This window comes from Scleropages formosus, chromosome 1 (genome assembly GCF_900964775.1).
Source record: "Scleropages formosus chromosome 1, fSclFor1.1, whole genome shotgun sequence".
Taxonomy (NCBI): domain Eukaryota; kingdom Metazoa; phylum Chordata; class Actinopteri; order Osteoglossiformes; family Osteoglossidae; genus Scleropages; species Scleropages formosus.
The window spans coordinates 16,650,236-16,677,558 of record NC_041806.1 but is presented as its reverse complement, the minus strand read 5'-3'; the positions used below and the strand labels follow the sequence as shown (position 1 = coordinate 16,677,558).

The 27,323-nt window shown below is 40.6% G+C and overlaps 2 protein-coding genes across 9 annotated transcripts; one reads left to right on the top strand and one right to left on the bottom strand.

Moving 5' to 3' along the window:
* The first annotated feature begins 2,032 nt into the window (after positions 1-2,032).
* On the top strand, positions 2,033-12,236 carry LOC108937877 (heterogeneous nuclear ribonucleoprotein C). 8 transcript variants are annotated; one of them, XM_018758084.2, is made up of 10 exons: positions 2,033-2,161; positions 3,557-3,590; positions 5,893-5,991; positions 9,716-9,963; positions 10,110-10,182; positions 10,275-10,325; positions 10,472-10,644; positions 10,795-10,908; positions 11,014-11,174; positions 11,516-12,236. In XM_018758084.2, exons 3-10 carry the CDS (start codon positions 5,915-5,917, stop codon positions 11,612-11,614), a joined length of 996 nt encoding a protein of 331 aa, XP_018613600.1. In that variant the 5' UTR covers positions 2,033-2,161; positions 3,557-3,590; positions 5,893-5,914; the 3' UTR covers positions 11,615-12,236. The 8 variants fall into 8 exon arrangements, with proteins under 8 accessions (XP_018613600.1, XP_018613598.1, XP_018613599.1 ...); XM_018758082.2 differs by having other exon boundaries at positions 9,713-9,963; XM_018758083.2 differs by lacking the exon at positions 3,557-3,590 and having other exon boundaries at positions 9,713-9,963.
* A 275-nt stretch (positions 12,237-12,511) lies between these two features.
* LOC108937867 (uncharacterized) lies at positions 12,512-21,091 on the bottom strand. The gene is made up of 15 exons (XM_018758060.2): positions 20,966-21,091; positions 19,061-19,170; positions 18,661-18,849; positions 17,734-17,829; positions 17,354-17,498; positions 17,074-17,201; positions 16,509-16,697; positions 16,161-16,256; positions 15,790-15,934; positions 15,506-15,633; positions 15,010-15,207; positions 14,211-14,306; positions 13,849-13,990; positions 13,623-13,712; positions 12,512-13,138 (listed from the first exon to the last, which is right to left on the bottom strand). Exons 2-15 carry the CDS (start codon positions 19,151-19,153, stop codon positions 13,095-13,097), a joined length of 1,779 nt encoding a protein of 592 aa, XP_018613576.1. The 5' UTR covers positions 19,154-19,170; positions 20,966-21,091; the 3' UTR covers positions 12,512-13,094.
* Positions 21,092-27,323: the final 6,232 nt, after the last annotated feature.

The window sequence follows — 27,323 nt, the reverse complement described above, 5'->3', positions numbered from 1 at the left end:
GGGAGCCAGAGCCTAACCTGGCAACACAGGGCGTAAGGCTGGAGGGGGAGGGGACACACCCAGGATGGGACGCTAGTCCGTCGCAAGGCACCCCAAGCAGGACTTGAATCCCAGACCCACCGGAGAGCAGGATCCGGTCCAACCCACTGCACCCCCCCGGTTAAAACAATTTCTGAAAAATTATGCCTCCATCTGGAAATTCATTCCTAAATTTTTCTTATGATTAAATCAGTGGTCTCTCATTCCATAATTACAATATAGGAAAGTTACCTGTTAGTCATTCACAAACAGGCTCTGTTGGCACACACACACACACACACACGCTGTCTGAACCACTAGTCCCATTTGGGGTCACGGGGAGCCAGAGCCTAACCCAGCAACACAGGGTGTAAGGCTGGAGGGGGAGGGGACACACCCAGGACAGGATGCCAATCTGTCGCAAGGCACCCCAAGCAGGACCCGAACCCCAGACCCACCACAGAGCAGGACCCAGTCCAACCCACTGTGCCATTGCATCCCCTGGGCTCTTTTGGCATAGAAGCTAATTTACAAGTACAGTTTTTCTCCACATTGGTACTATATTTGGAACAATGGTCTTATATAGGGGTAATAGTATGTTTGAAAATAGTTGGTTTGATAATAATATCTTTCTGATGGGCCAGCTGATGATCATGCAAGGAGATCTTATGAGCTACAGTAAATTTGTGTCATATTTCAGGTTTCCTGTCACAAAGAAAGCTGTTCCTAATGGATCTGTGACTCCACTTAAAGAGCTCTCTTACCCTCCCGTTGTCTCTATGGTGAATCCGGTTGATACCCTTTGAGGAAGGATGTGTTTTTCACGTTCTTTCAGAAATAACACTGTGGTTCGCCCTTAGTTTCAGAATGAGGTTGACACCTTATCTTATGTTTCTGCTTATTGGAGTACCTTTATTAACAATGTCCCATGGGGGAAAGTTTGGCTTCTGACTCACAAATACTTAAACTAGGTTAAGGAAATCTCTTTTAAGATTGTACATAAATTCTACCTTGTAAGGCATTTTCTCAGAAAATTCAAGTAGGATGGATGTAAATTGTTCTTTTTCTAAAACACCTCGAGACTGTTCCTCAGCTTTTCTGCCACTGTTATTACACCAAAAAGTTACGGAAAGATGTCTCTAAATTCATTATTGATAAACTGTGTAAGGATTTTGCTTTATGAATATGTACTGTCCGGATTCTTAAATTCTGATAGAGGCATAGAGAAACAGGCATATATAATGAATTTATTAGTCGTCTTTGGGAAATATTATCTACACAGGTCCAAATTTGCTAATAAAAAACCTACATTTTCTGTTTTTCTCAAATTTAAACAGTAGGCCTCTGTAAAGACCATTGAAAAGTGTAATAAGAAGGCCATTAAACTGTAAATTACTGTAATATTTTTAAGGTTTTTGATGTGATAGGTTGGTTATTGGAGTGTCTTGTTATTTTATGTATGTATGTATGGCTGTCTTGTTATTTTATGTATGTATGTATGGCATGCTGTGTGTGTTTAGTTCTCCCTGGCTAGTTTTTATATTGTTTAATAGTTTAAAAAGTAAATAAACAGAACTTCTCATCTGTGGTTTTGTTTCCGGGTTCGAAGTCAGCTCTGTCTGTATGGATTTTGCATGTGCTCCCCGTGTTTGATTGGCTTTCTTATAACACGAAGGAATGCAACAAAAAAGGTTTCATAAGGCACCTCCTCTTTTCCATTCTCTCCCGAACGACGAAAAACACGCGAGCGGTTGCCATGAGTCGACGTCGACGTCGACGGCACTGTCGCTTACGTGCTTCCAACCAATGATTAACCACCTAGGATTGTTCATCGTTGCGTCACTTTGGTTGTCACGTTGACCCACTGCACACAAGGTCTTAGTTGGGGGTGAGTTACGAAATAAAATGACAAATGAAATACGGGAACCGATTCTCGTCGCAGCAAAAGCAACCAATAGATGCCCACGCAAAAGTCTGGAGGCGGAGTTTAGAAAATCCTTTCGCCTTGCTGTATGTACTCGCCGCCATTTCATGAGCTGAGGCGTTTAACGTGGTTGTTAGTGTATCCACTGGATACGAGAGGGAAACAGTTATAATCTGTTGAAACTGCAGAATTTTAATCATTTTGAACTTTAAATTGTTGGTGAGTATTTTGTTTTGGGATTTTTATTTTTCTTTTTAGTATCTTTTGGATTTTTTTTTTTTATTTTTCAATGCTTTTTTTTTTTTTTAAATCAATCGGGTAGACTGTGGTTGATGTGGCGTACATTTTGTGAAGCAGTACTGACGGCTAGCTGATGATGCTAATGAGCTGGCCTAACTCGTTTTGTTTTTTTTTTCAATTTTTGTAACTAAGTCGAATTTTTGGAATTTGATTAGCATGCTGTTTGCAAATGTAGAACATTTTTAACAAACTCAAGGAAGACTGGTTGTAATTTTACGTAAAATGGACTGAATATACTTTCCATGGAATATTTTTGAATGTTGTTGCGGGCTTCGGAATTTTAAACATGGCTTTTTTTACGTTTACCCGAGCGATTGAGTTGTATTTTAGCATACAAAGAATGTGCACCATTAATAATATTTTTGCGTCAAACTTTCGTTTTTGTGTGTATCATCATCATGGCCCATGGGCGATAAGATAGACTAATTATATTAATATATGAGACGTTACTCGAATCATGCTCCTTTTAACATGAGAAGTATCGCTAATGAGTTATTTTTCTTTTGTAGACTGTATAAGTTTCTTAGTTGCGATAAAGAATTCGCCCTGTGTGTTTTAACTGAAAAGGCTTGGCTGGTGCTCCCGTAAGCGCTCGTGTCCTGCATCCACCAGTTCTCGCGTGGTCACGCCGGGTCACGTGGTTAGTGTTGGCGGGAGTTTTCTCAAGCGGGCCATCAGTGGCAACTACACTAGCAGGGAATGGTTATTTTTCTCTGATTAACGTATACAGGCAACCAGGCATTGTTAAGGCTAAAATGTTATTTTGTGTTCTTTTTATACCTGTGCTTGTTTTTTACATTGGACTTCCCAGGGATCTTTATTCAGGCATCCTTAGCGAGGCCATTGCTGATGTGATGGGAATGTGCTGAGTTAAACAGGCTTTATGTATGTATTGGGGCACTGTAACTTCTCAGTACATTGTTATTGAATAGGTGCAGTCTTACAGAACTTTATTAAGTGTATTGTATGGGCAAACTGTTTTGTGGGTGTTGTATGTCAATATACATCCCTTGGTGTAAGTCTGTAGCTTTAGCCTTTTTGTGGCATATTTTTCACCCACCTACGTCAGATGTAGTTTACCTTGAATTGCATTAATAAAAGTATGAGTTGTTTTTTTTTTTTTTTTTGAGATGTGCTTTTCATTACTTCTTTATATGTGGAGCTATTAATGTTTTATGTATATTTTGTGCACATGCATTATGAAACGTCACTGTTGTAGGCTGCCCCCAGTTTCCTTTAGTTTTCCCTTGGGGTTACCTCACTGTTGCCATCCCTTTCTAATTCAGTTTTTGTTTCCCCTTTTCATTTTTTCAGTTTTTGCTGCACCTTTTTTGATCAGCGAAGACCCGTAAGTTCTATTTTGAAATTACCTCGACTCATATCAGAATAGTAGTTCATATTGAGTCTACAGAGTGAGCCAATTTTTTTTAAATTTCTTGCCCCTCAGTATACAGTTTCAAAACATTAAAAATTATTTTATACTTTAAACATTTTAGTTTTGAATTTAATAGGTTGGTACTGCATTGAAATGGGTCAGTGGCAGTACTGTATGTTTTTAATCCTTCTTTGCTGCAATGAACTGGTATATTTTACATTTCTGGGTGGAATTAATACCTGATCCTAATGCTCATTTTCTTTTAACTTGGCATGATCACATGGCACATTGCAGGTTATTATGTACTTTGACTTTTCCCTCACACCCTACTTAACACTATGGTGAATTAAATATACTGTTGATTTAAGTGACCTCTCTGAGCTGTATTGTTTAAAGGCCACAAATTCAGGAAGTTTTTTTTTTTTTTTTTTAAACTGATAGTATGCATCATAGAAAGTACCTCTTAAGCAGGTGTCCCTGTTTGCAGTTTGAAGACATTAGTCTGATATGTAAATGTGAAATCAGTAACCAGAGTGTGTAGAATTTGTTCCCTTGAGAAAACTGGTGCAAGTTCAGTTTCATGTAATGTAGGGTTCTTTAGCCAATTCAGCTCAATTTACATTTCGCTGTACAAACCTGGATGCTTCGTTTGATTGGTTAGAAATTTGTCCCCAGCACATCAAGGCCAGGGTGGGGCTGTACAATCATACCCCATGAGATTCATACAGTCTGAAGCTTATTTAATTTTCAGGGCTTGACCATTTTTTGTGTTTGGTTGTCCACAGGATAGATACATTTTACCTGTCAAATTTTGCACCTGTCCAATTTTGGAACATATTGGAAAGACACAAATGTGTGGGTTTTACTTGCAATACAATTTGGTTTGTGAACTTTTTAATTTAAATTTATATTCAGTTATTTAAATTTCATACCATACATCAGAAAATGTTTCCTTAAACGAAATAGCCAAAATAGCAAAATATTGGAGCTGTTTGGCTTTATTTTTGACAAATTTGGACACTTTCTAGGGAAAATGTGTAAATATTTTCTTTATTTATTGTGCACTTGTTCACCAAACAGGTATCAGAAGAATTCTTTCTGGCTACTTAATCACTTGGAATACATACATCTCTTGAAGGACTGCATATTTGGTCGTAGAGGTCCTTCAGTATTTTTATTTGCATGTTTACTTATTTAGTGTATTTGTCTTATTAAATAAAGTGGAAACATGCTCCAAGTCAACATCTTAATCTGTTTTTTTTTTTTTTTTTTTTTTCTTTCCTTCCAATCATTGTTAAATAAAGTAAGGGAAAAGAGCAAATTTTGAGATGCGGCAAATTTCTGATATGAACCAGTGATAAACAGGTGAACTGCTGTTTAAGATGCATGTTTGAAGAGATAGGTTTCTGTGACAAACGTTTGCCTACACACATTGCTGTGGTATTCTTTAAGAAATACATTGTTTATCTGCACGTTTGTTAACTTGCATTTTAAGTGATCTCTTGGCTGTTTACTGCAAAGCTCTTTTTTTTTTTACTTCTTCCATGTTAGATCTTAATTTTTACCTGTTAACCTCCAAGCTGCTATTTATGTCCCCTCAGTTGTTTCTGAATGCACATCGATCCAGGTATAAACCAGTCTTAAGAAAGCAATGAAGTAAATTAGGAATTTTGTTGGTCAATCAACACTTTATTAATTCAATGCCAATGTTATAAATAAGACTGTACTGCAAATGACATTCCAGCCAGTCACATGGTCATCTTGGTTGTAATATAAACAAACATGGTAGTTGCAGGACAGCCCCATAGCCTCTAGTCTCAAAACAAACATTTTGGTGGCCATTGTTTAAAAAATGGTTGCAGTTTAGATCCCTAATAACTTAATCAAAATTCTCTTTAGTGGAATAACAGTGAAAAAATTACTGTATGATAATCTAAGATGGAGTAATGAGTTGGAGTTGCACAACACCACCCTATGAATGACATCAGTGAGACATAGTGAGACTCTAGAAATCTGTGCCTGTGAGGTAACCATGTTTGTAAGAGCCGAGTGACACTAAAGCAGTATCTCAGCTATCCAGTGCTCTTGATGCTTACCTTGATAATAGCTGTGATACTAATTTTTATGTTTTAATCCTGGTTATCAACTAAATAACATACTTATAAAGAGTCTCAGGGAAAGCACACGCAGATAAAGCTTCCAATGAATCTGGAGAAATGTATTTATTGAACGCATAGAGGGATTTGTTTAATTTTCATTTGCCTGTTTTCCCCAGTTCAGCAGTGGCCAGTAGCTTAATGCTTGCATCTACCCTTGGAAGCAGGACATCTGTGCCTATTTGCAAGGGAGAAATGGACAAGGGTCTTTCCCCAGTGTAAGTGCTGTGAGCTGCCTGCTTTTCATTTTATCAACTGCAGGCTTCACCAGGCAAAATAACACATGGAGAACTGTATTTTCCTTGTTTCATAGACCTACAGACACCCAAATAATCATAAAAGTTGAGAGGAATAAATCCCATAATCCACTAAGAAAAGGTCATATATCTGTGTGTGTCTCTCTTGCCACAGATGACTGACATGCACATAGCAATTAACTGTATGGAGTTCATATTTGTATAAGGATGTCAACAAATATTTGCAATGATGTTTTAGCCATTGTGAACATTGTTATGGATTTGTTCTTGTACAAAGGTGATTGTGTTTAAGGTGTGTTTTAAAGCATTCTTAAGGAGCGTAATGCTGAGCTGACACACCCCTTTCCCCTTTTGAATGTTTATTTCATGATGGTGATAAAATGCACTCAGTAGTTGTATTTCTGCTCCTCAACATCAGAGGGCAGAGCTGGATGAGTCATCCAGAGACAATACACATCAGACACTCCTCGTTCAAAAGTGAACTCATTTCTGTGAAAAGAATTTTCCACTTCATCCCAAGTGTTCTTGAATTTTTGTGGTTATTCAACAGAGGTTGGTGTGAACAACTGAAACTAAAGAAATGCAAAAAAGTGTTTCAGTTTCTGTGTTCTCAACAAATGGTGAATTGCAAAATCAGTGCCACATGTAGGGACTTTGCCGAACACAGACACAGAATTGACTCTCAAATGGTCAGTGGTCTTAAAGCTTCTCGTGTAAAACACTGAAGCAGCAGTTTTGTTTATGTAGGCTCACTTTGTTCCTTCACAACTGCCAAAACAGCCCTTAGAGGTGATGCTCAATACAGTTCATCTGTGCATGACCGGACTAATGGAGGGGTGCTGGTCATTCTAATATGTCAATGATGTATTTACATTTATTATATATTTATGATGTAATGATTATTCTCTACAATTGTGCATTTTTATTGAAATATTTGTCATGTAAGAGCTGTATTCTTGAAAATCAGATTAATATTTGTAAAACATAAACAATTTGGGTTTCACTTCAGCCAATAAAGAGAAAAATTACTGATTGCGATGCTGTGTTGGATGATGGCACAGCATTTTCATTTCCTTACCTAATCTGCCAATATAATAAAATATTCATATTAAAAGTTTTATGCAAGGGAATTAGTTCAAATATTGAAATAAAAGTTTTTTTTTTTTTTTTTTTTTTTTTTAAAAATAACATGTTCCACTTTGCCTTTTTTCCTCCCCTTGGGAAAATTCTGGAACATGTAATAAAAAAAAAAAAATACTGTGGTGAACTGGACTGAAAGGTCCATGCAATATGTAGTTGGCGGAGGTCCAGTCATGTGTAGATGAACTGTAAACTTGAAGTAAGCAACAACAAAGGCTTAAATAATTGGTATGAAGAAGAGCAGTACAGTACTCACTCAGATGTGAATTAGTCAAATTTGCTAACTTTTGTTGGTGTCATGGAGAAGAGTGAAGACTGATGAGATCTGTACCATGTTCTAATCAGTGTTTTCACCCAAAGTTGAAAGCCCTTTGTGTTTATTCTCTCACTTCTTTTGAACGGGCGTTTCTTCGGCTTGCCAGTGCAATAAAGATCTCATAGAACAATATGTTCTCCTACCTGACAAGCCAGAAACATAACTTGGCTAGTTATGTACGGACAAAATGTTGAGCAGTTCTCTCCCTCTGGGTTTGTGTGAAGGTTCAAGGTCAGATCATGACCTTGACTTTTCACTTTTATTTCTCTGCTGGGTTCTGTAAGCACATGTGGGAAAAAGAGGCAGGCGGTTTGATGGCTGCCAGGTGTTAAAATCTTCCCTTTATTTGCTTAGAGTACAGGAGAAAAGTTCTGAGGGTTGAGACATAAAAACTTGATCAGGTTCTAGGCCTGATGTAGAAAAAATGCAGCTAATGTGCCTTGTCGCTGTGTAACATGGAAGTGTGTTTCCATATACAGTTTCCAACTTGCATAAGGGTTCCCTGAGTTGAAATTTATGCAAGTTGGAGTTAACCCACCCGTTAGTGACATCACAAGTGTATGTGTACTCATCAGTTTTACATGTAACACATAAAAAATTTAAGGTAATTATATGAATGGTAGGTATATAGTACTACAGTATATTGTGTATATTTTTTTTAAAAAAAATTTACAGTAATATAAAGGTAAATACTAACCCATAAATCAATAGGCAGTCCATTACTGCATATATAAACAAAACCTCATGGGAAATCTTACTGACTGCCACAGTACCAAACATATGTTCAGACTGGGGAAGGAAGCTCGTGAACATGGAACACGCAAACCGCACACAGACTGAGTTGGTGCTGAAGGGGTTTTTTTTTTTTTTTTTAAATTTTTTCTTCTTCCCCCTCCCCTCAAACTGATCGGGGCTGGGATACAGCAGTGCTATTCACTGCCACCAGGTACCCAGGAGCACACATGGTACGTAAAGAAATACAGGCACACAAGTAAATATTTGCATGTCATGCATGCACACAACTGCATGGTAGTAGCAACATTAAGGTAACTATATTGGTAAAACGTCTCTATCTCAGAACTTTTACCACTGAGCTCTCACTATGTTAGTATGTTACTGAACTCAAAGCCCCCCTGTACCACAGGTCAAACACTAATGTCTACTGCCTTTCGTTGTCTTAGTCGTTTTAATTCCCCTCTCATTTAAACATCTTTTTCACAGACTTTTAAATGTCAAAGAATATGAATAATTAAAATAGTTGGTGACAAAGGAGCACAAATTGAGTGCCTCATATCAATATGCCTTTACCATTAATGTAGTTGCATACATTTATATATTCAAGTAGTGCTCCTGTTTAAGCTCATCTTTACCAGGGTCTGTGTAGGGCTTTCCAGTCGTTTTCCGACCCACTCTGATTAGTTAGTACAACTAATAGTGTGACATCTGAAATATTCCACACACTACCAGATGCCAAAGTTGTCCTTATGGTGTCCTGAAAAGTAAGTGCCCTTCATGGTTTACCTCTGGTAAGAAAGTGTGTAGGGGAACCACTGGTTTCAGTGGCAGGCTGGAATAGTCTGTTCATACAGTAAATCATTGCAGCAGTTTGCTTCTAATGCGCTCTGATTTTATCAGTTTTCAACCACCCCTGAGGGGGCAGCAGTGAATTTTAAGGTATCTTAAGAGCAGTTTAGCATTACTAGTCTACCTGAACAACATGTCTTTGCACTGTGGTTGGAAACAGGAGTACCCAGAGGAAACCCACACAAACTGCGGGGGTCGAGCCCACATTCTCTGGCTCCACCTAGGTGCTATGAAGCAGCAGTGCTACTTACTGCACAACCATGCCAGCCAACCCTAATGTCTAGAGAAAAAAATGCAAGCACCATTTAAGACATTGTAGCTTTAGGGTCAAAAAGTGCGTTGGCGCAGAAGGCGGCCACACTGCTATAACCTTGCTGCTCATTAACACTTGGTCTAAGAGGAGGTGTCCGGTGTCCAGCACACATACTGCTGTCTTGTCAGTCGCTCGCCAAAGTGTCAGTACAGAAACACACCCTTCCTGATGGTCACCCTGCACCTCTGCTGCTCTTCACTGTGCTCTCAGGAACATCTCTGGGTCTGGGTGTGAAACTCCTACCACTGTCCGTCCCAGCGACTTCTTGTACTCATGCAACTATGTTTCTGCCCGTCTTCTGCTCCTCTTACCACCCCAACCCCCGCCAGCAGCAGCCTCATGGCGAGCAACGTGACCAACAAGACAGACCCGCGCTCGATCAATTCACGGGTTTTCATCGGAAACCTGAACACGCTCCTGGTGACCAAGGCTGACGTGGAGGCCATCTTCAGCAAGTATGGCAAGATCGTGGGCTGCTCTGTGCACAAGGGCTTCGCCTTCGTCCAGTATGCCAATGAGCGGAATGCGCGAGCTGCAGTGGCCAGCGAGGATGGCCGCATGGTTGTCGGACAGGTCCTTGGTAAGGATTCTGCCCGGCTGTGTCTGCATTCACAAGGGATGGAATGTGTGTGTGTGTGTGTGTGTGTGTGTGTGTGTGTGTGTGTGTGTGTGTGTGTGTGTGTGTGTGTGTGTAACCCAGCTATATTCAAAATTTCTCTTTCCCAGACATCAATTTGGCAGGTGAGCCCAAGCCACACAGGGCAAAGTCAGCCAAACGTTCAGCGGCAGACATGTACAGGTTGGTCCAGTACCCTGGTAACTTTTCCCCTGCCCCTGTCTTGCCGTTCCCCTCCATTTGCTCACATGCTGCTTTACCATATTTGTCCACAGCAGTTCCTCCTATGACCTGGACTATGACTTCCACAGAGACTACTATGACCGGTGAGTCAAGTGGCGCGTAACCAGCGTGACACTAAAAAAGTGTCAAAACTTAAATACATTTATTATTTGAGCGTTATACACTTCACTGGCCACTTCACTGGCCAGGTGTGTCTGCTGTATTCTGAGGTGTGTGCTCACCCCCTCAGGATGTATTCGTACCCATCACGAGTGCCCCCACCGCCCCCGCCGCCCCTTTCTCGTGCAGTGATCCCTTCCAAACGCCCACGGATCAGCATGAGTGGGGGGATCAGCCGCCGCACCAAGACCAGCTTCTCCTCTTCCTCGTCGAAGAGCAGCCAGCGGACCTCCTCTCGCACAAGTCAGTAATCACTGTGTTTCATGCAGGGGCTTGTCAGAACGTGCTTCTTTTCACTTCTGACATCCCTTAGCCAAAGTGTGTTTCCTTGGCTGTGGGGAATCCAACATTTGAATGAACGACCCACCTGCTATTTCTTCGTTCTGCCCCCAGTGAAAGCAGATGATCTGCAGACCATTAAGAAGGAGCTGACCCAAATCAAACACAAGGTGGACTACTTGCTGGAGAGCTTGGAGCGCATGGAGAAGGACCATAGCAAGAAGTTAGGTGAGACACAGACTTGGACCTTTGTGTCAGTGTTGCGTTGCACCTCGAAAAGGCGAAATGAGTACCTTGTAACCATGTTTGTAACACTGTTGTATCGGTGGGCAGAAGGGAAGAGTGGAAAGGTTGACATGGGCGAGCTGTCAACACTGCAGCACTCAAGCAGCTCCAGCAGTAAGAAGGATGATGGCGGAAAGAGGGAGAGAGAGAGGGAGAGTCAGGAGCTGAACGACTCTGAGGAGGAGGAGGGCGACCTGCTGGAGGAGGAGGTGAGGGAAGGGTACTGGGCAGCAAAGGGCTATAATGAAGAAAATGAAAATGCAAATAAAAATGCTGATCATCAGCCGTAACGAGGCTTTCTTTGAACGCAAAAGGATTGCGGTGTCCAGTGTGGCACTGGTTTGTTGATGTTGTACTCGTTTGCTGTATTTGCCCTCAAATTTATTGCAGCAGCTCAGGATCAGTACCTTATGTGAGGGTATAAAGGCAAGAGCACTTCTGCCACCTTCTGGGCTCTTTGGTTCCTTAACCGTTAAGTTGCGTGTCTGCATATGGGGCTGGCTTCCTTGATTTCATGCAGCAAAACTCACTCTAGCGTTATGTCTCCCAGGTGAAAAGTCGAAGGGAGGATGACGATGATGAAGAGGAGGGAGAGCAGGAGGAAGGAGAGGACGATGGGGACAGTGTAAATGGCGATGATGACTCATAGAGAGAGCAGTCAAACGATCACACACATACACAGAGGTCTTGCAGAAGTGGGGAAGCACACTGATTTGCAGAGGTATTTTCATATCTACCTGAATAATCAAGGAGTGGACAGAATGTTTGATAGATTTTGGAACAACTCTCGTTCAAAGGTGACTTTGGCGGATGGAGAACAGCAGTAATTTTTCATCCCACCTTTCAAGCTGCCTCTCCCCGTGTTTTCATTCTGCATTTGCAGCCGTTATACAAGATTTGGTGAAAGTTAATTCAGTTTTATTTGACCATCCTTCTCCTGCAAAGCTATTTTTATTTTTGTAGCTCATTGTAATTACTACATTCAGGCTGGTTGTACAGTAAAATAGTTTTCAGTGTGAAGGGGAAACTTGCAGTTGTACTGCAGTTTTTTTTCTTAAGCAACAAGTAGCAGTGCGAATGGATTTGATTCCATCAGTTGTAATCGGTTTAGTCTTCAAACTTTTTAAGGTGATGATGTTACAAGTGACATTAGTAGAAACGTGTATTTTTGGAAGGAAACTTAGCATTTGTCTAAATGTCTCCTGATCACCTCTGATTTGCTTATGTGTTTTTCCTTCTTGTTCATATTTAAATAAAATGTTGGAAAAACGGTGAGGTCTTCGTGTCTTTTTGTCCCTGTCTGGTTTTACCTTCTAATGGATTTCTTGAATCTTCTGCTCCATCACTGAATATTTCTTCTTTGGCTTCAGCTTAGAACTGAAACTAGTTTTATGATTTGGCTGAGGGCAAAGACTGATTATCCTTTAATTTTTCTATAATGAGAAAATTATAGCAATTGCAGTCAAGTGACAGAATGTAGTTCCGTATGTTGCGAAGTCCATCTCTGTTGTGCCCGAGGCTAAAGACTCAACACAGAGCAGTACTAACGGCTGAGGATTCCTTTATATGTGTTATGTGGTGAAATGAAAAACAGGCTGTTATGTCATTGCTTTTCTAGCTTATAGCCTTACAGTTTATCATCTTGAATCTCCTCAGACAGTTAAACATTCTTTAATAAAATGACCATTAATACAAAAATATTCCAACTGTAATGTCTTTTTCACAGTGAAGCGTAAAGGCAGTGAAAGAAGGAAAAGTTTTCCACCAAGCAGTGGCTTCATTTGAGCTCTGAGTCAATCCCATATGAATTCAGAGTAACTTTTAAAAACCTTCATATAGCTTTTGCTTCATTCATATTAAGTATTATATAAACAATGTAAAGAAAATTATTGGCTAGAAATTTGTATAGAATTAAATGCTCTTTAGGAGATTCATATTTTCGAAAAGACAGGACACAGCCAAGTAGAACTCTCCAGATGATTGTAAAGCTAAGGAAAAAACATGATTCACATAGAAATATGACATTTTAACTTTGTACAGTAACATTTTCTAGAAGAGTATCATGAGTTCAGGGAGGATAGACCCTACATTGATCACCCTGTTGTCTTCATCTGGTTGTTTTCAGGTCCTCAAAACAGCTGAAAGGTCACCACACTGAGTGGTATTAGCAGAGCTGCAGGAAGGGTAAAAACATGTACATTTACTCAGTTTAGAAAACACCTTTTCTCCAAAGTGACAGATTATTTAGCAGATGCCTTCATGTAAAGTTAGCACAGTGTTGGATACACTGACTCATCTATACACCAGAACACTGTGAGACACACACACACATTTGCACACCAAAGGCAATTCAGAGACACCACTTGACACTCATGTTTTTGGACTTTGAGAGGAAACTCCTGCTAAGATACGAAGAACAAGGCCTGAGCCACGTTTCATCCTGCATCCAAGTCCACATATCTAGAGGTGCAAAGCACCAGCGCTACCCAGTGCGCCTCTGTGCCACCCCAATACAAACTTAGTTACTCTGGCATGCTCAACTACTTAAAGTAGTATTAGCATCCTTGAAAGAACTGATTTCAAAAGTGTGGAACACATTACGCCCCATGATACTGAGACCAGCACTACACCAGCTGCCAACTTTTGGAGTCTCTTACCCAAGATAGAGTAAATAGGTGAAGTGCTGCCACTAGTTGAAAGGTCCACGAGGTTTGAGGACAGCTGAACATTTGGTGCCTGCAGTGTTCCTAAGGGGAAAACAAATGAAAACCAATAAGTTGTGAAGAACTGCACAAAACGAGCTGTCGTTAAGAAGTTGGTTCTGCGGAGTCTTCAAACTTTCGTATTTGACCTTGCGAGGTTTGAATCAAAGTGGATCTTTACCATTGATGATGGTGCCATTAGCAAGCAAGACGTAAAAGCTCAAGGTAGATGCTCGAGTTAAGACTGCAGAGCTGAAGTTGGCAGTGAAGGTGCACTGAGTGATGTTCCTGCTGAAGGAGCCCTGACCTGAGCTCAGACTGACCTGCAAATACAAGAAACCGTCACATCTAGCAAGTGGGAAGTTAAAATGCTTTCAATGTCATTAATGTATCAGAATATCAAAATACCATTTTATGTCGCTTTTAATATCATTAAAGGCAAGTCCTCACAAACTTCAGTCTTGTATACTATGAAAAAATTATCACACATAAAGAGCAGGTTTCTAAGTGAGGCGAGAAGCAGTAAAAAGTGTAAAAACGTACCATGTTGTTCTGGAACAGCTCATTATTTTTCACCAGGATGTTGTAGATGGAGATGGTGCTATTTTGTTGGGCGCAGGCAAACATTAAGCCATTTTGCTAGAAATGATTTTTAAGAATTGAAGAGAATCATTTGTTACTAGCGAGAAATAACTGTCAGTGATTGTGAGAGAATCTCGATGACTGTCAGGCTTCGTTTAATGAATGTGTTTTGTTTTGTTCACAGCTGCCAGATGGAGGCAAAGAAACTGTACCTGTGGTACCATCATCTAACCTACACAAAGTCACATTGTAAGTTTATTATTAATGTTACTATTATTATTATAAAGTTTGTATGGTACAGTGCCGTTAAAAGCAGCTTTTCAGGGCACTTTAAAGTAAAAGGGAAGACAAATATGCTGCAGTAATAAAACAGTACAGAATAGAAATATAAAATTTTAGACTGACAACATGAATCAGCGATGTAATACTATGAAATTATTGTAGAAATAATAGTAAAATCAAAGAGATACTGGAAGATGTGGTAGAGATTCCCCAACAGCTTTGGAAAGGGAATTTCACAGGTCAGGAGTGTATCTCCGATAGAGAAAACGTGAGTTTGAGGGACAAGACAAGACTGTGGCTGCGAGGTAGGGGACTCATTCACTCACAGGAGGTTACAGGTGAAGATTTATAGGGAAGAAGAGGATGTTGAAGTCATCTTGAAGCCTTACAAGAGGTCTGCTATTTGTGTGGACTGTAGGGGTGAACTGTACTTTTGTGAGCAGGTGATGGGGGGGGTCTGCATGGTGAGGAGCTTTACCAATGAGCTTCTGTTGCTCAGTCCCACTGCGATGTACCCAGGGGATGGGGACTCCCCTCGGAGCTCAAAGGCCACGTTGCCCTGTGCTGTGAAGTTGGTGGAGGTGAAAAGACAAGGTGTGCTGCCCGCTGGGTTGCAGGATTCTGGAAAGCTGAGACACCGCTTGGTCTTCCCACAGTCTGCGTTGGTGATGTTTTTCTGTTGGTCACATCATCACAACATCATCACAAAACACGTTCACAACCTTTTTTGTGGCTGTTAGTATCACCAGTGAACAAACTTCCAGGAGAAATACGAAGAAACTGAGTGCGTTATAACACAATGTTACAGCGATTCCTCACACTCCAGCACTGGTCCACATGGGTTAAGCCACTAGAGTTAAGAGGGACACAAGTGGCTGCAGGACTTACAGCTGTCATTGTCACCATTATCACCACCACAATCAGCACTGCCATTTTTTATTTCCCAGTGAGCAATGCATGTGTTGTGTCCTTACAGTGAGAGACTGTGTGACAATGGAGATTGGAGGGCTGCTGCTGGTGGTTGGGGAAGCAGTAGTGGTGGAGATGTTAGACAAGATCAGCAGACTAGGTTGCAGCTGTATGACTGGAGCTTGCAGTGTTCCTGTGAACAAATATGGTAAAAAGTGAGAGGATGTAGCTGCAGTGAGTAACAAAGTGAGATGTTGAGCTGGTTTCTTTGTGTTTGGGTCAGACATACGCGGAAAGCACTTTGTGGCTTTTTATACGTAATTTATCTATGCGAGAGCGGAGTCTTTACCGTTGGTGACATTCCCAGTAGCGAGGAAGCCATAAACGCTAGTGACACCACCACTGATCATGAGCAAGGAGCTGAAGTTAGTGACACTGAAGATGCACTGAAGGAGGGTCCCCTTGGCTGAGCCCTGAATTGAGCTCACATTAACCTGCAGATACATAGAAATCCAGTGACCGTAGAAGAGATTGGCATCAACCCAGTGCCACCAGCAGCACACAGAGAACCTGAAATTCAACCTCTTTGCATGTTACCTCATCAGCTTCAAGGGTTTGCAGACACCGAAATTTATGACTGTGATAAAATGTTGGATCCACTTCTTAACGTTGTAGTTCAACTCAGCAAATGGGACGTTACAGACACCTGTGAAAACTCACTGTGCTCATTTGGACCAGGGAGCTGTTGGTGAACATGGTGGTGAATAAGGAGACGTTGCTGTTTATATTGGCACAGGCAAACACCGTAGCGTTTTGCTGAAAATAAATAAATAAATAAACAAGAACACAATTATTAGTGGTTGAAGCAAAATAAACAAATATAAGTTTCCTGTTAGTTGTCAGCACTAGATTAACTTCAGGATTATCAAGGGTCTTTCAGAGAGCAACTTTTTCATTTGTGGGCAGTTCCCTAGAGGACTGAATACAAAGAGCACATATGGTCCAATGACCAAAACAGCACAGATTTCATTAAGTCTTCATATGAACTGTTTTTATGTGTGGACTTACTGTTGCGTTTGCAGCGTTGAGTCCCAGTGCGATGTACCCAGGAGAATACCCTTGAAGCTCCACAGTCATGTTGTTTCCTTGCAGCGAGACGGAGGCAAACAGACACGATGTGTTGCCCATTGGGTTGCAGGACATCGGGCTGCTCAGACACTGCTTGGTGTTTCCACAGGCTGTGTTGGTGATGTTTGTCTGTTGGCCGCATCACAACAAAACACATCTTCAACCTTCACCACTGTGATCGCTGTCAGCACTGCACCACTTTCAGCTAGAATTGCAAATTTGCGTTACTGAAGGATTTATAACATATTATTCCCCATTGGCTGTATCATTTCACATGAGTGACACGGGTCATTACAGGTCAAGTCAATACATGTGAGAACATGCCATTGTAAATTATCACCATAGTGCACATGTGATCATTCAGTGCAGTAAGATTTACAGTATCTGCTTCAACAGCAGTTGTTCTCAGCACTCAAGATCAAAAGGGAAATATTTGCAGGGAGTGAGAGCCACTTTGAATTATTTCCCAGTGAACTATGTGTGTGTTGTGTGCTTGTGTCCTTACAATGAGAGGCTGTGCGACAATGACGGTCGGAGGGCTGCTCATGGTTGGGGTGGTAATGGTGGCACTGGTGGTGTTGGACAGAACCAGCAGACTAGGTTGCAGCTGTATGACTGGAGCTTGCAGTGTTCCTGTGAACAAATATGGTAAAAAGTGAGAGGATGTGGCTGCAGTGAGTAACAAAGTGAGATGTTGAGCTGGTTTCTTTGTGTTTGGGTCAGATGTACGTGGGAAGCACTTTGTGGCTTTTTATAATTTGTTCATGTGAGAGCGGAGTCTTTACTGTTGGTGACATTTCCAGTAGCGAGGAAGCCATAAACGCTAGTGACACCACCACTGATCATGAGCAAGGAGCTGAAGTTAGTGACACTGAAGATGCACTGAAGGAGGGTCCCCTTGGCTGAGCCTTGAATTGAGCTCACATTGACCTGCAGACACATAGAAATCCAGTGACCGTAGAAGAGATTGGCGTCAACCCAGTGCCACCAGCAGCACACAGAGAACCTGAAATTCAACCTCTTTGCATGTTACCTCATCAGCTTCAAGGGTTTGCAGACACCGAAATTTATGACTGTGATAAAATGTTGGATCCACTTCTTAACGTTGTAGTTCAACTCAGCAAATGGGACGTTATTGAAAAAGAAATAAAGTGTGAAAACTCACTGTGCTCATTTGGACCAGGGAGCTGTTGGTGAACATGGTGGTGAATAAGGAGACATTGCTGTTTATATTGGCACAGGCAAACACCGTAGCGTTTTGCTGAAAAATAAATAAATAAATAAACAAGAACACAATTATTAGTGGTTGAAGCAAAATAAACAACTATGAGTTTCCCATTAGCTGTCAGCATGATGTTTGTCTGTTGGCCGCATCACAACAAAACACATCCTCAATTCACCGCTGTGATCGCTGCCAGCATTGCACCCCTTTCAGCTAGAACTGCAAATTTGCATTTGTAATTCAGGAAAGTAGCGCCCATTTATTATTACGATCCATTGTATATACAATAACTCGAATTTTGAATATAATAGGCTTAATTATGAAGTTTTCATCTGATTGTTAGTTAAGAGGGGGTGCGGTGGCGCAGTGGGTTGGACCACAGTCCTGCTCTCCGGTGGGTCTGGGGTTTGAGTCCCGCTTGGGGTGCCTTGTGACAGACTGGTGTCCTGTCCTGGGTGTGTCCCCTCCCCCTCTGGCCTTATGCCCTGTGTTACCGGGTAGGCTCTGGTTCCCCGTGACCCTGTATGGGACAAGCGGTTCTGAAAATGTGTGTGTGTGTGTGTGTGTGTGTTAGTGAAGGGTGACAAAAAAAAAAAAAAAATCAACTTCCGGTCAGTAAGGAGGTGGTTTGTAATATGGGTTGTATGTAAATTGGATGTTTGTAACTCGGGGGACTGCCTGTATAAATTTCCTGTTAGTTGTCAGCATTAGATTAACTTCAGGATTATCAAGGGTCTTTCAGAGAGCAATTTTTTCATTTGTGGGCAGTTTCCTAGAGGACTGAATACAAAGAGCACACATGGTCCAATGACCAAAACAGCACAGATTTCATTAAGTCTTCATATGAACTGTTTTTATGTGTGGACGTACTGTTGCGTTTGCAGCGTTGAGTCCCAGTGCGATGTACCCAGGAGAATACCCTTGAAGCTCCACAGTCATGTTGTTTCCTTGCAGCGAGACGGAGGCAAACAGACATGATGTGTTGCCCATTGGGTTGCAGGACATCGGGCTGCTCAGACACTGCTTGGTGTTTCCACAGGCTGTGTTGGTGATGTTTGTCTGTTGGCCGCATCACAACAAAACACATCTTCAACCTTCACAACTGTGATCGCTATTGGCACTGCTGAATGCTTCAGAATGTGAAAGATGAGAGCATTTCATTCTGAAATCACATTGCAGGACATCTACAGTGGCTCACTTGTAGATCAACGCTAACCTACTGAACCATAATGAAAGTGAAAGGTGACTTTAAGTGTTGCGTTGTCCTTACTGTGAAAGACTGTGCGGAAACTTGGCTTGCCGTTCCATCCAGCATCCAAGATCCCACCATCAAGGTTATGCCAAAAAACAATTTGTGGTCCATATTTTCACTATGGAGAACTGTGAAAAAAGTGGTAAAACTAGATGACAACAGTCATTGACCCAGTACATTCAATTCACAGGGGAATTGGTGGACTGAGATTGTCTCTGCTCTAGTTCACAAAAGACTTGTGACAGGAAGTACATTCAATACCAATAACAAGTTACTCTGTTAATGTTGTGTAATGTTTTCACATTTCTCTAGAAATAATGGCATTTGAAATGAGATGTTCAACATTCCAGGCAGCAAGATGAAAAAGTGGTAACACTGCTACCTCACAGCACCTGAGCTGTTCAGGTTTTGGTTCAAATCAGCTTCAGTGTGTGTGGAATTTCCATGTTTTCCCTGTGCAGAGTGAAAAGGTTCTGTGCTTCTGCTTTGTGCCATCAGTGGAAAGCACTCAGAAAATAAAACAGTGCTCTGGGATAAGACGACTTAATTCAGCTTTTTTTTTTTTCATTGTAGCTATATCTGGGACTTTTACAGAAACCGCCTAGTAAATAAATAGAAGCGCTTGTTCTATTTTATTTTTGCATTGACAAGCATGTTTAAAATTAGTCGGTTCTTCATGTCCAGTTTTCTTGTCCTCGTTCACCAATGAGACATGTAGTCGGTATTTTTGGTGAATCACTTGTTAATATGTTCTCCATAATCCTAACCCTAACCCTGATCCTAACGCTTTTCTCCATTACTCTGCACCACATTTTCTACTCCATTGTTCTCCTACGCCGCCTTACACACAGGAGAAACAAAGCAGTCTTGTTTGTATGGAACAGACCGTACTGAATATGAGGCTGTGAAGGTGACATAGTTTCACTTTGTCATTTTAAAGTAGACTTTAACATTGGTTGATGTTAATAAAACATCATTTAAAAAAATCCCTTCTACCTGTTCCCTGTCTCACACCCTGTGCTTCTCAATACAGAGGGACACTGAGACCCCGCAGTTGACAAGCTGTTCAGGAAAATAGAATAAATAAATAGAAGTCTTATAGAAAAATTCATCTGAAGTCATCGTTCAGTTTTGTCTGATCTTTTTTTTGAAGAAGAATATGACCTATGAATAAAATGAGAGATTATGTTATATTACTCAGTCACTTTCCATAGTTCCTTGTCCTGGTCAGGGTTGCAGTGGTCTAGAGCTTAACCCAGAATCAATGGGTGAAACGGGACACCAGTCAATTGCAGATTAAGCTGTATTATTAAACTTTTGTTGACTGTGACCTAGGGGGGTGTGGTGGTGCAGTGGGTTGGGCTGCGGTCCTGCTCTCCGGGGGGTGTGGGGTTTGAGTCCCGCTTGGGGTGCCTTGCGACGGACTGGTGTCCTGTCCTGGGTGTGTCCCCTCCCCCTCCAGCCTTACGCCCTGTGTTACCGGGTAGGCTCTGGCTCCCCGTGACCCTGTATGGGACAAGCGGTTCTGAAAATGTGTGTGTGTGACTGTGACCTAGTAGATGGATTTATGAACAATTAGAGTTAGGAAAGACTTTTGGTTCCACTTGTGTTTGTAAGTTGCAGTATAAGTGTATATTTCTTATACTTCTCTTGTTACTTGCACATTTCCTACTATAGATATGATTTAACAAACAATCACATTAAATTTACAGTGAGTATTAAGTTTAAAATATGAAATTCCCAACAGAATTAAATTTATTTTGAGTTAAATATTAAGTACAAAAAGTTTATGTAAATGCATGTTTGTTAAAATATTTATGTATCCGAATTTTACCAGCTGCCCCATTTTGGTTTTTAATTCCATTCTGTTACCAGACCTCAAGACGAAGAGTTTATGTGACAATGACAAAGGCTCATCTTTACCTTTATATGTGAATCCTGATGTTCTGTAAAAGTCCTCCAAGAGCAGGAAAGTGATGAAGTAAAGGTACTCCTTCGGCTTCTTGCCTGTTTAATAGCTGTCTGAGGAGTAAGTCAAGGGTCACCTTGCCCTCCTGGAGCTTTTAACCAGCAAAACCAGAAGGGTGTGCCTGTGTCACTGATTTGGGCGTGGTATACAGGTATTCAGCTGTATAGGTATTCAGGTGAACAGGTGAATAGGTGTACATGTTATTAGGTGTGTAAGTATTTAAAGAGAGCTCTTTTTTAAAAACAGGGTTCTTTCAAACATCTCTGGGACATAATTTCCTTGAAATATTTTTTAAATATTTCTTTTTATTCTTCACTCATGACTTTGGCTACTTTTTACTGATCAGTATCGAAAGCAGTTTTCCAGAAGCAATGTTGTACCAGAGAAATTCAATGTTGTTAACATACAGAAATGCTCATTAAGAAAACGAAAGTAAATAGGAAGTGTGTCTTGTGCTCTAAATTCTGTATTTATTTATATGCTTTCATTGGTGCTTGGCAGCTTCTTTTTAGGAGAAACAGCTATCATAAAATAAGATACATAAAGACTTACTGAAAGCAGAATCACACTTCCATGTGCTGCGAAAACAGGTGACATCCAATCTATGAGAAAAATTTCTTTTTTAAAAATTTCCAAGAACAAAACTCCTCTAGGCCTTATGACCCGGTGGTTTTTGATTTTATATTCATAGGATCCGAAGGTTCAGAGCAGTCAGGGCCAAATTGGCAAAGGATGTTGCTCACTTATACTGGAATTATTCTCACTTGACTGGGGGAGCAAGCTCCTATGGAAATTAATTTTTTTGAAGAATGACTTATAAGTGCTATTTTTTTTTTTTTTTGAATTTGAAATAATAAACCCATCACTATAAAGTGAAAAAGGACAGGAAGCTGCAGATCAAGCAGTCATGGGACCATTAACATTTCAATAACAGGCAGTGCAGGTGGCACAGTGGTGCAGCGGGTTGTGCTGCTACCTCAGTCAGTGAAGAGCTGGCATGCTCCTCCCGTGTCTGCCTGGCTTTCCTCTGGGTCCTCTGGTTTTCTCTCACAGTCCAAAGACATGCATTTCAGGTGAATTGGTAACTTTAAATTACCCAGAGTGTGTGAATGAGCATGTGTGTGACTACCTTGTGATGGACTGCTATTCCGTCCAGGCTGTGCTTTCGGGATGGACTCTGAATCGCTGCAATCCCGACTTGGACAAGCAGCGAATGACAGCCAGTGAAAGCAGTGCCACAATAAAAAAAAAATATTATATTACCACTGAGGGGAACAGTTCTGCATTCTTTACATATTAGCTGGGGCATGTGTTCCCAGCCTCTTACGCATTGGCATGACATTACCAAAAACACAAGAACCTGAAATCACACTGAAAAGTCTTTTCCTCACTTTTGGAAAATCTAATGCATCAGTGTGAACAATGTGAGAAGTAACTGTGGCCTTCTAAAGGGTTAATTCAACCAACAACTACCATTCCTGACTGAATCACTGAAACATTCTGAGCATGTCGAGCCTCCTCGGCTTGTAGAAATAAATATGTCACATTTGGAACTTTTTGTTCGGTTACATACTGATATCAGATGACACTTTGACACAGATCTTGAAAAACCAGTCTCCAACATCTCCATTTGTTTGGACTTTATAAGTATGGGCAACAAACATATTCTGGAACAATATTATCCATTATTGTCCCTTTGTACTGGTGCTTTGCCTTTGGAGCTGAGATGAAACCCAGGGTAGAAGTAGTAGAGACAGAGTCTCGTAAATCCATGTCGAGACCTAACAGCTGAGGAAAAAGGAAAACCAGTGCATGCCAGGCCTTAACCTCAAAGTTGAGATTTAACCTATCTCTAGAATTTACATTTATTCATGTAGCAGAAGCTTTTCTCAAAGGCGACATACATTTCATAGAAAATACAATGTGTGCATTATATTGGCAGAAAAAGAGACATAGTTGTAGACGTGTGATTCTTAAGTACAATTAATTTGTTTCTTTCACCATATGCACCAATGTTCATCACACAAGTAGCTGCATAAAACTCAGAAAATCGATGATTTTCAAGTGATTTCAAAAAGCGTTATTTACATAAAAGATTTTGCAGGAAGTGTAGTTGTAAGTTTAAAATGATGAGTAAAGATTTTTTTTTAATCTCCTTCCAAAGAAATCGTTCTACACTAGGCAGTCAGTTGCAAACTTCTTTTGTTTCAATTAATCTAATTCATCCAGTAAAATTACAATTACTTATCAGCTCAAACTATATCAAATATTAATGATTGAATATTACAGAACAAATATTTTTTAGATTGATTTCCCTGATCAGTCAGATCAATTTAAGTTGTATATACTGTAAAGGTACAGTAGCAGCTCCTGGATTGGATGTGGTTTCCAATGAGACTTGGTCAGCATGGAGTCTGCATGTTCTCCCCATAGCCTCGTGGCTTTTTTCCCCACAATCCAAAGACATGTGACTCGGGTGAATTGTTCAGTTTAGCAGTATTTTTTCAGAACCGCTTGTCCCATACAGGGTCACGGGGAACCGGAGCCTACCCGGTAACACAGGGCATAAGGCCGGAGGGGGAGGGGACACACCCAGGACGGGACGCCAGTCCGTCTCAAGGCACCCCAAGCGGGACTCGAACCCCAGACCCACCGGAGAGCAGGACTGCAGTCCAACCCACTGCGCCACCACACCCCCTGGGTTAGCAGTATTGTACTACATTAATGGCCTCTAACATGTAAAGCGGACAGCAAATACATGAAAGCGGGTTTCAGCAAATACTTTTGAGTGCCAAGTCCAATACTGGAAATCCACAGATCTGACTGTGTAATTTTTAAATTGTCACGTGTCCCCAAGCAGTGCAATCTAAGTTCTATTGCGTTGACATTTGATATGGCTTACTGGTGAATTAAAAGCAAATGTATTTATGATTTCATACAAGAAAAAGATTAAAACACCACAAATATTTCAGCAAGTTTGATCATCATTCTGCTGTTTGTGGATCCCGATGTTCCAAATGTTATTTACTCTTACAGGGATGTTACTGTAACAAAATAAAGAGCGAAATGTCAGATTCCTGCATTACTACTGATTGGACTGTCAGTTTGGGCCCCAAACTGTGGACTGATTTATTGAAGTGGTTGTTATTCAGTAACAGAACGATCAGTGGCTGTTTGATCCACTGGTTCATTGTGGAAGGGCTTCTACAGATTACTCTACTTCATAGTTATTTTACAACTCAACACCCAGAGTTTATCTGACACTGAGAAAAGAATGTAAAATATTTTGTTTTCCACATGATGAAAAACAAGATCATTATCAAAACAATGCCGATACAGACTGGACTGTCATTCTCTGTAAGCCCAGTAAAACCGGTAATATGTCTCTGCACCCACGGTCTCGGAAAACAACTGACCTACAGTTCCAAAATGTTCTTAAAACATTTGAAAAGGAAATTCCAAAGAAATTCAAGAAAATCCTTCTCAAAAATGACCACAACCAGAATCATGCTATCATCCAAAAAAAAAAAGATTTCTAATTGAGTCTGTCTTGTGTTTGTAGGAAGTAGAGGGTGGCACTGGACATAGAACACCCAAAGAACAATGCAGTTAAATTTAATAATGAACCTATTTAATAATATAGGAAACCTTTTTTCATTGTCTAAGGATGTAACACCACCTCCATCTCAGACTGATGCTGCAGAACTTGTGTACTCAAGATTCATTGTCTCTTTTCATTGGCTTCCTTTGTTCTGTTCGTGAGCGAGCACTCCACTGTTTCTATCACTGTGCTCATCATTAGGTGTGTCTGTCAGTCTGTGTCCTGCTGTCAAGCTAAAAGTCATACTCCACCACTGGGAGAATGGCTCAGGTATTTACCTTTCTGCAGGTAATTAGTGAATTACACCATTGCAGTGTAATCTTTTACACTGAACAGTAATATTACCTACAGCAGCCAGCAGAGCCTCTCACTCTAGACTGAAGCTCCTGTAGCCCAATCAATGAAAGCTGTCAGTCATATAAACACCCCAGCACTACGTAAGTACCAGTGTAATATGTTGGGGGAAAATGCCTTAAAATTCTTTTAGTCTTATGAAAACTATTCCCCTTTTTATTGCAGCACTTCAATTCCCAATAACACTACAAATATATAATTGAAGAATTTGTGTTTCAAAGCCCCAAAATGGAAACTCATTTTTGGTGCAATACTACAAAATCCCATTAAAATAGATACAATTATTTTGAAAGTTCTTTTTTTTTTTTTAACCCTATAACACGGTATAGCTGAATATACCACTCTGCATCGCTCAGTGTGTGTGTGTGTGTGTGTGTGTGTGTGTGTTGTACATTGTGCTGCTGCTTGCATAGCATTTCTAGCTAAAAACTTAACAGACCATAACATAATTAACCACTGTTAAAATGTAAGAAAAACAGATATTAGTACTGAAAATCATTTGAATGAATCAGTCCCTTAATTATAAAGTTTATTAAATACATATCCGATCATTGTATCGTTTAAACAGCATTAATGAACTTTAATATTTACAAAACGTTTTCCATTTCAATTTCTTACTGAAAGACAATTACGCAGTCATATCAAGTTCCAGTACAGCTCACTGACAAGCTCGATATGAGAAGGTAACACTTAAGCCACATAATGATTAAACTGATAAGACACACACACACACACACACACACACACACACACAGTTTAGAATTCCTATGCCAACACCGACACTAACCTCGTGGAACAAGGAAATTCTACTACTTCCACCCCCTCAGTAACCAGTTTTAGAAGACTCACAATATCTCCTTGCAGCAATGATGTACCACAAGTAGGCTTGCGAAAACTCTATAAAACTGTTTTGGAAACGTTCTAGTTGTGAAATGACAGGGCAGTGAAGACCTGGGACAGGAACAGGTGTATCAACATTGCTCTTCTTGCCAAAGCTTGGTCAGTCAGCTGCAGAGGAGTAACAAGCGAGATCTCGGGAAGGTTTGTCACATCTTAAATTGTTGCCCATGAAGATGAGGGGTTGAGTCTGCTTTCAAGCACACGTTCCTCTCTAACTTTTTCTTGGAGTGAGAACACAGCTGAGACTCACAGGGCACCAGTTTAAGTGTCTTTGTGCAAAACAGCTGAGCACAAAAAGCAGAGTTCGTCATGTACTGTAGTGACGCTCCTCCCTCTCCAAATATAGCCACATAAATCGAACATGGCATTTACATTTATTCATTTAGCAGATGCTTTTGTCCAAACCGACGTACATCTCAGCAAAAATACAATTTGTGCATCTCATTAAGAGAAAGAGACATAGCTGCAGACATGTGATTCTTAAGTAAACCTTGTTTGTTACTTTCCACTTGATGCGCCGATGCTCATCGCTCGAGTAGGTGCATAAAATGCAGGATAGATAAATCCTGATAACCTTCCTACAATTTTTTTTTTTTTTTTTAGAAGGTACACAAACATTCACATACAATATAGGAGTAGCGGCTGTGTAAAGGCTTATCTGGGGATGATCACAAAGTTACTGTGCATGAACATTTACACCATACGTGAGCTGGAGAGCTCTTCGGTGAAGTGAGTCCGGAAAAGGTGAGTTTTCAGACCCCTCTTGAATGTAGACAGCGTTTCTGCAGTTCTGAGTGAGAGGGGAAACTCGTTCCACCATAACGGAGCCAGAACTGAGAACCTCCGTACTCTACTTTACTATTTGAAATAAAGGACCAAATAAAACTACTGGAAATGAGATTTAAGCTCGTGTTTTTATATTATCACTATTGCCCATTTGACTGAATCCTTTGTCAGTTCAAATCTTACTCCTATCTGCTATAAACTGCTTTGGATCAAGGTGTCAGTTAAATGGTTCATTTGGGGTACGGTAATGGTCACAGATGCTTTCTTGCAATCAAAAGACACAAGTACAAAGACCCCCCCTCCCCCATTGCAGTACCCTATATCAAGACACTTACCATGAATTTGCTCCCGTAAATATTTACCAGCTGTATAAAATTGGAAAATATTTGGAGGTGTCATAATATACAAAGCTATAATTGTAAGTAGCCTTGAAAAAAAGAGTCAGAACAACAGTGGTTAATAATACCCTGCAGAATGTGATTTTTCAAATGATTCCTGGTTCTGACAACAGCTGAGAACCGAAAAACACACCTAATGCAGTTATTCATTGTTATCATGGCAAAAAGTTTTCCTGAAGTATTTTCACAACTTTATAATAACTTATTTACTATAATGCAGAAGGTGCACAACATCTTACTTACCAGTCAGTAATGAAATAGACACACATACAC

Excerpts from the sequence above, each read along its gene's own strand:
- LOC108937877 (XM_018758079.2), top strand. The coding sequence starts at position 3,418 with ATGTATATTTTGTGCACATGCATTATGAAACGTCACTGTTGTAGGCTG. Across the intron at positions 10,183-10,274 it reads TCAGCGGCAGACATGTACAG|CAGTTCCTCCTATGACCTGG; the intron begins GTTGGTCCAGTA and ends ATTTGTCCACAG. Across the intron at positions 11,175-11,515 it reads GCGACCTGCTGGAGGAGGAG|GTGAAAAGTCGAAGGGAGGA; the intron begins GTGAGGGAAGGG and ends TATGTCTCCCAG.
- LOC108937867 (XM_018758060.2), bottom strand. The coding sequence starts at position 19,153 with ATGGACCACAAATTGTTTTTTGGCATAACCTTGATGGTGGGATCTTGG. Across the intron at positions 17,202-17,353 it reads TACTGGAAATGTCACCAACA|GAACACTGCAAGCTCCAGTC; the intron begins GTAAAGACTCCG and ends ATTTGTTCACAG. Across the intron at positions 15,208-15,505 it reads TTGTCACACAGTCTCTCACT|AAAAACATCACCAACGCAGA; the intron begins GTAAGGACACAA and ends TGTGACCAACAG.